A 15,071-nucleotide genomic window follows, 5' to 3' on the forward strand; every position below is an offset into this window, starting at 1 on the left:
GTTTTTTATATGCACTAAAAAGTGGAATGAAAATAATTTTAAAAAATAAAGAAATTAATCAGCCTTGCATGAACTTTAAATAAATCATACATAGAATACAAAGGCATCCCACAAAGAAAGATTCAAGAAAGTAAACCAAAGCTCTGCAAAACTGAAACAAAACCACACATTTAGAAATGATATATTTCTGAGCTTTGGTAATACAGAGAAATGCCTGTATGATTTTGGTAAATGAATAAGACTTTGCAAACATGAAATAGCAGTTAAATCTGAAGATACTATCTTTGTAACAAAATTTAGCTTTAGCTTCATCAAGGTGTTTTATAGATATCAATATAACTAGATACCCAAATAGATGCACCTTCTCAAGTGGGCTGATTCTGCAGCTTTGAATAACAGTCACCTAAAAGCTTTCAGATATGTTACTGAAAAGCAAGAAATGCTTAAACCTAAAATCAGCTGGCTTTGACCTGTGCAATTACCAACACTGCTCTCATCCCGCAATTCCATTCTTCATGTATAGGGGATAGGACACCCTGAGGGGAGAAAAAAATTAAGAAAAACACAAAGACAGAAGAATGTTATGAGAACATCTAAAAGCAAAGTGATAGGTCTGCTTGCCAAAACAAACAAAACGGGTAAAATGCATGACTACTGCTGAGAAGAGTAGAGATACCATAGAAGACACCATACAAGACATAAGGAGAACATGTAAGGAGAGACACAGCTGCTGGCTGGCAAAACAGTAGAAGGCCAGCTGATGGAATGATTTAGCATAAAGTATTAACCATAATTTTGGTGTTTCTTCCTAAAGGCCGGCACTGGATGCTCTCCTTTTCACAGTGAGTCTTTCAAGACTTGTTTTTCAGACTAAGATTCAGTTGAAGTCCTAACACTTTGATTGTGAATAGAAGCCCAAGCAATGAGGCTGAAAGAATGCCTCTAGATTAAGAAAGAAAAACTTTGTCTTAAAGATGAAGGAATTAAACTCACAGAGAGGCCTGGTGTTCACTCCCATACTGAATACAAGACAGCAGATCACTTTCAGGAAAAAAATAGTGAAAACTATTGTTTCCTAACATTGCTTGGATCTGTAATAACATCTCTGAAATAAGAAAATCCTCACCATGATTCTTACAAGACTTGAAAGAGATTTTATCTATTGGTGAAAAGTCATCTCAAGAGACAATGAGGAGTAAAGTGTTCATAGCCATTCTTTTGACAGAGAGCTTTACACTGTATTTTGGGGTTTCTCTAATCTTTGATAATACTTCTGCAGATAGCAGAGAAAGATGTTACAGTTAATTAAGAAATAAGCAACAGCATAACTGAAAGATGACCAATTACTGATGCACAAATGTCATTATATATATATAAAAACTTATATGTACATATTTATAGGTAGTAATTAATAAATAATAGGTAATGTTAAAATTGCTCTCTCTCAAAAGATAGTTATCAATTCTGTTATTAACAATATAACATGCACATTCATAAGCATTACTGCATCAATATTTTAGACCAATTAAATACTTTGTAGTTAGACACTTGCATTCTGTATTTCTGATAACAACTCCAGAACTGCAAAAAGTTGTCATACTTGCATGATTTAATATTTTCTTCATCTGCGATAATTTTTCTTTTGTTATAGCTACAAGTATACTTTTTACATAGTCACAGCTTCTTAAGGGCCTTTAAGTATTTCTACGTATTTGTATTGTGTAATTTAAAGAAGCATTTTTAATACAAAAGTAAACTATAAACGAAAATTATGTTTTGTGCTTCATATTTAACAGCAAATCAAAAACATGACTGTAAAGAATGACAACAAAGCATTAACATCAGAACACATTAAAAAGTTCCCTTACTAGAGCATCTTACAATCACAAGCAGACTACATGCAGTAGGAAAGCCTGTCCTTCATTTGAATAGAGGGTAATGGAAGCTAAATTTTTCTTGTTCTCAAGCAACTCAGCTTGAAAAATAATTAACAGTGAATAAACAGAACATGGAAAAGAGGCTAAATCCTAGATACTCACAATCTGAAGCACGAAATAGTAAAGCCATACAACAAACAAATGTAGACATACTTGGTGAACCAGACAAAGATAAGTTAATGCTACTGTGAAATCTCTCTTTCATAAAGAGAATATTGATAGATTTTCTTGTGCCTTTTTTTCTTGTCAGGATCACTATACACTTTAAGGCAGAATATGTAGAATAATTTCATCAAGCCTAAGGACTTGGAAAAATTAACTAACAGCTTCACAATCAAAAAAAAGGTCATGATATTCAGACCAAGCCAAGAGAGAAAACTGCCATTTTGGTAATTGTTACCTGATTATTTAAAAATAGTTAAAAATCTAGAAAAAATGGAACTAACAAAAACATTTTTAAGTCCCAAATTTCTTTTTATTCTGATATTGTAATCACGGTATTACAGGTGTACCTTTTAGTACATACTGCCTGTGTGTCCTGATAAAGGACAAAAAAAGAGGAAGAAATGGAACTAACAAAAAGATCTTTAAGTCCCAAATTACAGTCCCAATCATCTACAATTCTGTTGAAAATGAATAATCAGCTTGTCATCATCATAGTAATTTTTCCTTATATCCTCTGTTACTGCTAGACTTTAGCTGCCTTACTCATCTCCTCTCTTTACAGCTTAGCACACATGCTGAATCATAAGGATGACTGTGGAGGGTACTGCACTGCTGGAAGAGAGGTCAATATTTCACCTCAGGGACTCTGGAAATAAAAATAAATTAAGTCAACAAAAAGTAGCTCTATTCATTCTTCTTAGCTCCATGTCCCACAACACTCTTAGTCAATTACTGACTTTGTACAACTGGCACAATCAGCAATATAGTTTGCTTGCTATTCTTTGAAGATTTCTCCACTGCACAAATTAAATCGAAACTTTTCATTCTGTGTATTACTTTATTTTCAATTTATGCTACTAGTTTGAAACCTATTTCTCCTTGAAGGAACCACGTTCATTTACATCTTGATGACAGGACAAAAATTGGCACCTGAAAAGTGTGCATATAAAGTAGTCTAATAATTTTCAAAGGAAAAAGTCTGAATACAACCATACTAGAATACTTTCTCCAAGAACATTGATAGCTTTTACTTCCCTATTTATTTTAATAAATCTCATTCTCTTTCTTAAAATTATCTCATTTTTATCCTTAATTTCATGTAATGCACAATTTACATGCTACTTAGCACTTTCTCTGCACCATGGAGTGCTATTGGAGAAAACAAATTGGATTACTTTTTTGATTTAAGCAAACTCAAAGATGCCTCAAACCAGGAATTCATCTAGTGCATTCTGACACAAATGGTATTCAGTCCATAGGTCTTGACTACAGCTAATCTGACAAAAAACCCAGACAAACAAAACACCCATAACCAAACCAAACCAAACCAAACCCCTCCCCACTCTGGAAAGGGGTTAATGTGGATGTAAGATGCTGAGAACTACTTTTTACTCCAGATCCACCACTTTCTAATTCACACTACTTGCTAATACAGACATAATAAAACACAAAATTGCCACTTATGAACACTGAAGAAGGGTCAAGGTAGAAGGAGCAAGTGAACATGTAGGCCAGGCATATTAGCCATTTCAGACTCCAGATTAATGATAAAAATGAAACACAAAATCTTCTTTGTTGATTATCAAAAGAATTCTTATGCAAACTCATCTGCCTATTCAAAATAACAAAGTAATTTTGCATGAAGTTTCCTTAGAAGGTTGACTAAGGAAACCAGCTTTTCATACAAAGCACACAGTTCTGGGTGACTTTCTTTCCAATTTTTAAGAAAATCCAACATTTTATCTGACAAGTAACCTAAGCAAAACCAGATTCAACATTCAGTACCTAACTTGAAACTGTGAAGTGTTAAGTATCATGGAAAACCTACTTAAGGTACCACTACCAGAGTTCTGGTACCTACAGACCTTATTGCATGCAGAGTTTTGGTACCTATAAACGTTATTGCATGCACAATGATACTCTTCAGAGGGAAAATTGTTTGAATTCTGCTTTTATAACATTGGAAGTTTCCTCTGTGTGTTACTGCTACTGAAACAGGTGATCAATAAGCATACAAAACATTTTTCCTTTCTTTTGTCCTAGGGTTTTGACATTAAATATTTAAATTAATTCCAGAAATTGGTTTGAAAGTCTAAGCTGTATGAATATAAAGCTTAGCCCATGATAGATGAGTCAAACAGCAATTAATAGAACACGCTTGCATGCAAATTTACTGCCATTTTCAAAGGGGTGAGGAGTTTCTAGGTACTGAAGAGAGGACGAATGTTCAACTGGAAATTCATTAAAGTTTACAATTAAAGATATCAAGCTTGATCATGCCCTCAAATGTATTTTCTGAATTCTGCACAACACACTGTTTGCAGAGGAACAACAGGTGATTTAACAATGCAAACAATGATGTGTCTCCAGGCATCATTCAGTCAAAACCTTATGGCAGCAAAAAGAAGAAATGCAGTATCAATTAAAATTTTGCTTCTAAAGCTCAAAAAGAAAAACCATAATCCCTCTCTTCAAGGAAACACTTCATTAGCATTTACATATTTACTCACACTTAGCATTCATGGACTAAATACAAAAGTTCAGTAAAACAGCTCCTCAGGGTAATTTCCTTCAGATTCTCCTCTCCCTCCATTAATGACCTACCATCTGACCTGCACTTCAAGCTGCAAGAAGTATTAACTCAAAAAATACAGGACCTCATGCAACCAAAGACTGAAGTCTAAACTAAGGAATAAATTGCAAAATACTTGTTTTCACTAATGAAATTCCAACTCCAGTGAAACCAAAGAGTTTCATGCTCTATTAACAGATACCTGCCTACAGAGAAATCACAACCTCTGCTACTTCAGCATGAGAGACAAACTGACACAAGACAGTTTAGGGACACTACAAACACAGATTTGAAGTGTCCTTAAACCTTCTCCTACTATCCTGTTTGAACATCTCACCGCTCAGCAGATTTCTTAATGCCTTGAAAACTGTGAATTACATACCCTGATCAAATTAAACAGAGCACTATGGCAAAAGATTAAATAGGCGTTATTTTTGGGTGGACATTCTACACAAATCAGAGAACCCATGCAAGAAATCAAGTTTGGCCAGTTTCTTCTCTAGTTAGGTCTCCAGTGAACTAAAGTTCCTACCTCAGAGGCAAAAAATACTTCATGATCTCCTAAATGTAGCCAAATATTTAATGGCATTTTCTCCTGGAAAATATTCATGCTAAAGCCAGCACAAATATACCCAAGGTAGAGAGTCAGAGCACACCTAATCATCTTGGAAAGTAAAGAATTATTATATATTTTTCAAACCAGATTTGTTTTTTGAAAAACTAAGTTGCCAAGCAGTGAAGAACCTGCCCTTTTCTGAGATGCAAAAGATTCCTGATGCTCTTCAGCATCATTCATGATAGTTTTACTCCACGTGTCCCAGATACAGCAATCATGGCTTGATTTGTCGTTTGGGGAGATTCACTTGGTTTATTCTGAGAGGGAGCAAAGAAAACATGGATTTAACCATGTTCAGTATAACATGGACTTCCTAAAACATGAATTTAGTCAAACTTTTATTTAGGTACAGAGGAAATGAAATGCGACATTTTAAAGCACTGTTGCAGTGAAATGCAATCAGACTAAAACTAATATTGCTTATCAAAACCACCGCTCATATAACTTTTCCTTTTTGTGATTTCCCTTCAGGATCCCTTTTACTCAGCATTACCCCCAAAGAAGAGACATCTGTGAGCTTTACCTGAGGCCACTGATGTGAATCCCAATCAAACTGACAACTATTTAATCAACCCCTCTTTCTTTACTCTCCCAGTCACTGTGCAATTGTTAATGTTAAATCTCAAATTATTTTTCTTTTTTAATCTACTCCATATCTTACTCCATATCCCTTTCACTTTCTCTCAAGAATTGGACTAAATTCACAGGGCAAAAAGGGGTATTTTGCAGACAGGTGTCCTCTCTCTGTTCAGCCATCCTGCTGGCAAGGAATTTTCCCCATGCCCATTCATCAGCTACCTCTCAGAGAAAAGGATGCAAATGAGAACAACATCAACTTGCTGTTGCCTTCCCAAAGGAAACTAGCCATTAGTGAACAAGCATGGTTCTTGGATCCTCAAAGTACAATAAACATTCCCTTTACTTTCACTTTCCTCCTGAAATAAGTTTATGACCAAAATCATCAGTATCCAACAGCAGCTGCCTGGTTCATAAACAACTATGGATACTGCATCCTACCTCTTTTTTTCCTGTTCCCAAATACATGTCGCAAATGGAAAAGTAGGGTAAGCACCTTGAGAGAGTAGGTAGGGGGATACTGTCAGATATGCTCCTGCCAGCCAAGAACTTGATTAGCATTCTTAATCAAGAAGTGCCAAAGGTAACCAAAACACAGAGTATAAAACCAGACCTCTAATTAAAAGTACAAAAAACCCATCCCCACACCATGGTTTGGTTTGCAAAGGGATCACCTCTCTCCCAAGAGTCATGAGGCACTGTTACCTGTCACCTGAGTATTCCCCTATTAAGGGTCCAAAATTTGTAAATTTTTTTTTTCATTTATATTTCTTGTTTTTACATTTTGTACAGCTCTTGGATTTACTACCTCAGTAAGATCTGTTCACTCCAGTGCTGAGAATGCCTTAATGCTCTGTAAATCACAGGCAACACAGAGTTCTTCCTTTTACACTACTTGGTGTAAAAGGAAGAAAATTACTTTAGCAGAACAAAAACAAAAAAAGAAAAGCTAGCAAGAAGCTGACTAGCTCTAAGACATTTATCAGTTATTAGTCATTAGTCGAAACTGATAGTGATGGGAAGTTAAGCACAGTGCATCTCGTCATTGTTTTCAATGATGATAAAGTGCTGCCTGCTGCCAAGCAGCGCCTCAAAATGGAGAAGGATTCTTTAACTTGCTTCAGATGAGCAACTGGGTGCCTGCCAATTTTTTACATGAACAGTCATAAGCATGTTCCTGCACAGCAGGATGTGGTCAAACTATTCAAAGCTGTAAAACCAGGTTTGCTTGCCAGTTACACTATTGCTTCAAGATCAGTGTACTAGAGGTAATACTTTGCCAGCCATGAAACCACTGCTATTCCTTAACAGCAAATTATATATATCTTTAATATTTAAAACTCTGTATAGAAATGACTGTTACCAATTAAAAACCTCCCACATTTACAGAATTAGTTAGGACTGGAAACATATCAAACACACAATTTCCTAATCTCTTAATGAGCTTTAAAAAATCACTTCCTTCAAGCTGTACCAATTAAAAGGTCCCCTTTCTTGTCTAAACCAGAAGAAAAGTAATTGTAATGGCTTACTCGAGTCTTCGGCTGCCAACCCTGTAATGATATTAACATTCCTGTCCACAAGGTGTGATGTGGCTGATAGATTGCTGAGACACTGTACTGCATTGCCTCCTGCTGGAAACCACTTCTTTAGAGTATTTTATGAGGATCACACAATGTGACTATGCCATATGGAATCTCTACTAAGTGTCTGTCACTCACTGGATTACTCAAGCAAGAGAGATTTCTCAAGAAAGGTAAAACTGCATTATGATCAACTGGACAAACAACTTTTTTCCTTGAATGAGTTACGACAAAACTGAATGTTACAGACAAGAAAATGATGTTTTATTTCTTTCAGAGGATCAGTCATAAAACACACTGTAGATCCTCAGTATCACACAATATCTGTTCACTAACAAACATATCTTAGCAAATACAACCAAACTGTTGAGTTTGTTTTTTTAAGGGGGTTGATACAGAAGATGGATGTCAATGTTTAGCCATGCTTTAGTTGTTTGTTTATTATTCACTTGAAAATACATACTAAAAGTAGTATCAAATATTTGAGTTTATACCATTTCATTTGTTTTCACACATACAAAAAGTAGTTTGCATATTTGCTCAGCAATCTAGTGAAAGATCTGAGATTACATACACTTGCACAGCTCAATACAGAGAGAGAAGTGCCTCAATCTGCTTCCTAGTAAGAAGCAATGCTCACGCTGGAAAACTCAAAAAATACACAGAGGTTCTTGGATGTTACAGCTAGAAAAAACATTTTTATGGCCTTTCTAAGACATGGATAGTGCTCTTCATTTTTTGAAGAATAAAAATCATGTAAAATCTAAACAGAAGAATCACAACAAGCTAATCATTGAGTATGCTGCAATTGCAGTCCAACTAAATGCAGCTCAGTAGTATAGCTACCAAAAAAAGCATGATGAAACTGAATTTAGATGACTAGGTGGAAGTAATCTGTATTTACCTGGTCATAGGAAATGCATAGTTTAAAGAATGTCCATTCTCTATAAATGTACTTTATTCCCCACTTGAAATCAAAGCAATGTGTTTAAGCTGTGAAAGTTTGCACATAATTGTTTCTTACTCAGAAAAATCAGAAATCCCATGAGTTAACCCCCAAAGCTAGACACTACATAGGCTTGCTGTGCTCAATTGCCAAATGCCAGGCTATCATGAAGGAAATTACAGCAAAAAGCAATAGATGCAGCTTCACTAAACACAGTCAGCCCAGACTCTTGTTATTGTGTAGGCAGCTGTCTATCATATGGAACCAGCTCTGGTGGTCACTCAAATGACATTGCTGTCTCCAGCACCATACAACAGCAACCAGGAACAAAGCAACACCATGTCTCATGAAACATTCCACCTCCATTGCCCAGTGAACCCTGAACTTTACAAATGCATTTTCCAGAGGACAGGCATAGCATGCCAATGGTTTACTCTATTTCTGCTTCTTCTCAATCTGCTCTCAATTCCCCCCTTCATATTTGATATCATTTCCACAAAAAGAAACAGATTTTAACTTGCAGTGTTATGAATGCCTGGGGCAACCCCAGATCTAACTTCCAATAATTTGCATTTGTTATGCTAAGCATATACATCCCCTGAATTATATCTAGTCCCTTTGTGGTCTAATGTAGAATCCCTCTCCTATTGTTCTTGCTGTTAGCACTGTAATAACTACTGCTATTGCAATGTTAACAAAAGACTACTAATAATTCAAGTATGGTATGAATTCCCAAGGAATCATCAAGTGAGAAACACAGGTTGAAAAGGTAGCTTCAATTCCAAGGACCTATTTTCTAGATTCAACAGTAACAGCTGTAAAAGCATCACATATTTGAAAACACATGATGAACAGTTTTATTAACAATTCATTTAAAACAACAATGGTGCTATAAATGGCCAGTGGTAACATAGTACTACAGCTTAATACCAAATATTTACATCTTCATTTTGTGAGGATTTATTAATCTATTAATTTGTTTTTTCAGCTGCAGTATCTAGTTAACATTACCTGTGCTTTTTGCTGATATGGCTAAAGATGGCTTTGCTAGTGCTGACACCTGAGCCATTACAATCCAAAATTATTATCTTTATTAATTTTCAAGCTGATTACTTGGAAAATTTTACTCCTTAAACTGGCAGCTTAAAATCAATTAAATTAAAATGTGTATTAAAATGCCTGACAATGAAATTCTTCTGACATTGATAGAAGTTTCATGGTCCAAGTATGCCTGAAAGAACCAAAGAACCAAAACTGAAATAATGAAAACAAAAATATCAAGATCAGCAAAAGAGATCCTTCTCTTCCTTCCTGTTACAAGATGTTCACTTTTTGAATACCCCGTGCAAGAAGAAAGAACATAAACTTTTGGAAGGGTTTTTGGATGATTCCCAGTAGCTGTGCTGGGAAACATCCCAGCAATATTATTATAAAAAGAAAAAAATAGACTCAGAAAGTAAAATAACACCAATAATACAGTAAGATTTTTTGCAATACATACTCTTGACAGACACAAAAAATATTCTAAGCACCAGGCAGATAGGGCTTTCAAGGTTAAAGTAGGAGAGAATGTAAAAAATGAGTGAAAAAGCATGAAAATTACAGTGTTTGTAAAGGGGGAACTTTTATCAGAGGACTTCTCAATAGAACATAAATTCAATTAACATTATTGATATAATTAAAGATCACAAACCTGACTTTAAATTAGTTACATGTGGGCCAACTTTGGTTACTTACATTAAAAATCAAAATTTCCAATATTGGAAGAGTCAGATTAAATTTGTTGCCTGGCATAAGGGCTTCATCCAGTCTAAGATCTTTTCTCAGGAGATATATTCCCTACTTGGTCTGCTCCTCCTTACAACTCTTTCCTATTGAGTTAAAAATCCATTAAAAAATGGTCGGTAAAAAAACTAAACTCAAACCAAAGAAATGACAGAAAAAGTCTTCCATGAGATGAAAAATGCAAGGAAACTCTCTTTATGATTAAGAGAATGAAGACAATTACTGTTGTGTCAAAATAGGAAATTGCAGGCAATGAGTGATCTGAGCAGAAAAAAGAACCCAAGTTCTTTCAAGTCATGTAGTAGATGGGTAAGACTCTGAGAGTCAAGGACCACATGCTGATTTTTATCTCCTGCATTCGAAGCAACAAAGGGAGGAATTGCTGGCATTGTTGCATGTGATACTGTTACCTTCCTTTAATGTATATTTTTGCTACTTACAAACCTTTATAAATTCTTCTGTCCCAGTTAACTGTCATCCAATGCATTTTACCAATACAGCACACTTCAAAACTAAGCCCTAAATAGCTTAGATTGGTCAACTCACTGAAAACCATTTTGTTTTAGAAAGAAGACAGAGAGTAATGAAGTCCAAAAAATGCAAACGTAACTTTTCTCAGGAAACACAGTGATGCCATTTTAATGGACACTACTACCATGAAGAAAAAGTTGATTAGTAATCAGACATTTACTACAAGGGCTCTCCTTTGAGATTTTCAAGAGAGAAAAGTAAACAAAATAGTTTTCTTCCCCAAAAGTAAACCAACCCCTGCCCCCATCCAAGAAAAAAAAAACAAATAAAGAAATTTTCTACTGAGTGATAATATACTTGTAGAGACTTACTTGAGATAAAGCAGCATCCCGTTGCTCTATTACTGCATTCATTTCCTCAGCTATTATTTTCTTTTTACGTTCTTTGGTCCTGTGTATTCGGTTCAGAATTATAGCTCCATTCTTCAGTATATCTATCCCTGTGTCTGCATTGTTTATTCTGTTCAGTAATTCCTGTAATGTCTACCAACAGCATTATATGTTAGTCAGACATGAAGTTTTAATATATTTTATTTAATATAGGGTTTTAATTAATAGGCACATGTGAATTGTAAATTGACTGAGTGAAGTTATTGAATTTTCATATTGCAGCAAAGATGTACATTATTAGTGTGTCAATTCTTCTTTTTCCCACATCTTAGTTCTTGAAACCCACTCAATTGAACTTAAGCCTCTAAGATATAAGACTGACATCAAGAAATCTCCTCAGAGAATGGCTTACCATGTCATTTTCTTCAGGGTTAATATTTTCTAGCCTAGAAAAAAGGGACACAGAAAGCCTGATCAGTAGCATTTCCTTAGTGCAGCAAAATGAGTTCGCTTTTTAAATCTTTAGAACCTCAAGTAATTTCATTCTACTAGTCTTTAGAGTCAACCATGACACTGAACATATTAAAGTGCCACCTGCTCGACTCCATCTTTCAATAATGCTCCATATCTTCAGCACTGACTTCAGACTGTTAAGTTATTAATGTTTACTGCTATATATGACTACAAGGATCAATTGTTCATATGTGCTTAGATGAAAAAAGTTCCCCAGTGATAGAAATGACTGATGCTTTTATTTTATTTATTTCTGGGCTTACAACTTTTACATGCTGGCGTTTTTTTTTTTTGTTTTTATTGCACCCCAAATGAAACAGAACATGGCTTTGTTGATAGGTTTTTTTTTTTCATTTTTAAGGAATTCTTTTTCCACCTCTTTCTTTCAAAATGAGGGAAAAATCCCAAACCAGTTGAAGTAACTTTAAAAATATTTTGATTTTATATCTTGCATAAAATAGGAAGCTAAGCCAATTCTCTGCAAGGCCCCTATTTAATTCTGGAACAAACCTGCCTGCACTTTCCTCCCTTTCTATTTCAACAGAACATATATTGACCTGTCAAATACAAAGATGATACGAGGAATTTAGTCATACAGCATTGAATACTGGCTGTGTAAAAGTAGTAAGTGATAGTACAAAAATCTAATAAATGGGATAGTACACATTTTATTTTATCTAAGGTTAGTTAAATGGACAAAGATCTCTCTTCCGGAAAAATGAGCATATTAAAGTTACCTTACCACTCCACTGCTACTTACTTAATAGCGACTTCTACTAAAAGTAGCCTATGATATTTTCAGACAGATATAGTACCATTAAACATCTTCTACACAGCAACATTTCAGCAGTGCTGTGACAGGCACTGCTCCAAAGCCATGATTTTAGCTAAAACACATTATAGAACACTTGACAGCATGCTACCACTTTTTCCATTAGTTTTTGCAGATAACAGTACGTAAGGCATAGTAAATCAACCAGTATAAAAATTTTTAAATTAAAAAGAAATATTTCAGAATATACTATCAGTGTATATTTCAGAATATACTATCACTGTTATATTTATATGGCATTCACAAGCAGGAACTACTCCAAGATATTCAGTCAGCATCAGAACTAAACAAAATAAAGTAAAAGCTAAGCTTTGCTGTGTTTGACTTTATTAATAAAGTAACACAAACAATAAAATAACAAACATAATAGTATTAATTATTATATTATTATAATAAATTCTCAGAGCTCGATCCTTGGTCCAGCTTTAAGGTCCTACTTTAAGATCCTGTTTAAGATCCTGCTTTAGGTTTTTACATTGCTCTAAGTACCACTTCATGTGGGACTTAAAAATGGATCTCCAGCTAGTTTGTATTCACAATGAAAAGAACAGTATTTGTCAAAGTAAATTGGCAGGACTGACCCAGCTTCTCCAGAGGACTTCTACACTGCTAAAAGTGTGGGTCAACAAAACCACCCAGCCAACCAACAGGCTGGGTAAGCAAGATACCTTAGGGAGAAATGGGAGTGGAAAAAAGAACATGAACTTCTTCCATAAGCATACCTTCAGCATATAACTGCCACAAGGGATCTATCTGTAGGTATACAAACATCTCCTTAGGTGGCAATATGTTTTAAAAAGTAGCATCCAGAGCTGTGTATTTGCCCTGCTAAGTCTCCCTGTGCTGTGCATAGACAATGAATGAAAACATTATGATTTTAAACAGCAGTAATCAAGGATTCCTCCTCTCCCACTTCTAAACATATTCTGATAACATAACCCCTAGAGCCAACAGGGCTGAAAGAATTTTAGTTGTTACAGTTAAATAATGACAATAGAACTGCTCCAGCTGCTAATTTAAAGAAAGAATTAAAGCACCTGATAAAGGTTGGCAGGCTGTTCAATATTGTACTCTTGTAAAGTTCTCTGATTGGAGTAAGTCCAAAGCAGATGGGAAGAGTGACTTGTGCTCTAAAACTTGATGAGTGTGGCACAAGTAGCCAATGTTCTTTATAAAAACCCCAAATCTCTATGTGCTCCACATCTCAGACAGGGAACTTGACCTTTTGAACAACCACCATAAGGAAGGAAGAAACTATTAAGGGTGGTAGTTAGAAAAGAAAGCTGATATTCTCCACAGGGAAATCTCTTAAACCAGTTCTGAGACTGTGAATGGCATCAGGGTATCAGACCTCTCTATAGAGCATGGGAAAGAACACCCAAGTGGATGACAGCTAGTACAACTGCTGTTCTCTAAATGATAGCAATAAAATGTAATAGCTTGGCTTCAAACTATCAGTCAAGGGAGTCACTGATTCTCCTGGAAACAAGTACTTCTTTGGCATTACCAGTGTTTCCAGCGCCTTCTGCAATGACACCTTTTTGAGGAAGGTACTGTGCATGTTCTCTGAGAAATGTAGTTTCCTCTCTTTTCTCATACTTTTGCTTAGAACTAAGTCAGTTTTCAAGACAAGTGAAGGTGTTTTGAGGGATTCATGTATGGCAAGAACAGCCACTCATGTGTCTATGGATTCCACTGCAGAGAAAGCAGCAATATGCCAGAAACCCGAGCCATTGACCAAGTTTGTTGACCAGAATAATTAATTTTCTGCATTACTTGAGAGCTTTAAGATCAAAGATCTTGAGTTTATGCTAACTGTTTATATACAGGATTATGTGATGTTTGAAGCCATACAAAACTTTCTTTACTCTTGGAACATACAAGACTACTCTATTAACTTGTAAATTCTACAGAGTAATGGTGGACAAACTATGTTCAGATTATTGAAATTAATTTAGATAATATTGTCTGGCCTGAACTATAACAATACCCAAAAGAAGATGACTGGTTCTCTGCCTGAAAGAGGAGTGTTCTTAGTAGAATCAATTAATTAAAACATCATTGCCTGTCATTTAGTAAACTAATAACTGCACCTTTTCAGTCTCCTGCCATGAAAAGCTTGTTTCTTTGTATTTCTCCTGGCAGAAAAGTAAGAGAAATTTCTCAGCCACTCTAGTCTTTGTGGGACTAACAAATATGATCACCAAGATCATCACAAATCAGATGGCCAAGGATTGTATGGAGAAGCAAACTGTAGCTTCAAAGCTGCCTACATCCCAAGGGAGAAAGAAACCACTCTTTATAATTTTCCCCTGACTTAGTTCTGTTTAACATACGATTGCCTATTTCTGTTGAGTTAAAATGGCATACATAAAAATCTATGAACTATTAATTGTACCCTTACTACCTTACAAACTGCTCCTACACTAAAGATAGGGAAAAAACCCATATATTTTTACTGTGTCACCCATATAATTAGTAGAAATTTTGCTGAAGGAAATGCCTGGTGGGCTTAAAGGCTTGATTGATTTCCTATATGTTGCATCTTTTGACTGACATTCTGGTACTCTGTGTCAAAAGATCCCTATAAAATGTCACATTCATCTTATTTCTCCCTCAATAAATCAATACTGAAGCTTTTGATTATATTTTTAATTTTTGTGATCAAAATTATTCACCTTCTCTC

At 35.3% G+C, this 15,071-nt stretch overlaps 1 protein-coding gene across 4 annotated transcripts in view; it reads right to left on the bottom strand.

Annotated features, from left to right (window-relative positions):
• MIPOL1 (mirror-image polydactyly 1) overlaps positions 1-15,071 on the bottom strand; it is a 187,692-nt gene that overhangs the window by 107,112 nt on the left and 65,509 nt on the right. For all 4 annotated transcript variants that reach the window (XM_071426861.1, XM_071426863.1, XM_071426862.1 and 1 more), the window contains 2 exons: positions 11,453-11,486; positions 11,023-11,193 (listed from right to left, as the gene is read on the bottom strand). In XM_071426861.1, coding sequence (XP_071282962.1) covers positions 11,023-11,193; positions 11,453-11,486 — 205 coding nt within the window. The remainder of the gene's footprint in view (positions 1-11,022; positions 11,194-11,452; positions 11,487-15,071) is intronic.

Source organism: Agelaius tricolor, unplaced genomic scaffold (assembly GCF_023055355.1).
Source record: "Agelaius tricolor isolate 1412-34295 unplaced genomic scaffold, bAgeTri1.0.p SCAF_5, whole genome shotgun sequence".
Classification (NCBI taxonomy): domain Eukaryota; kingdom Metazoa; phylum Chordata; class Aves; order Passeriformes; family Icteridae; genus Agelaius; species Agelaius tricolor.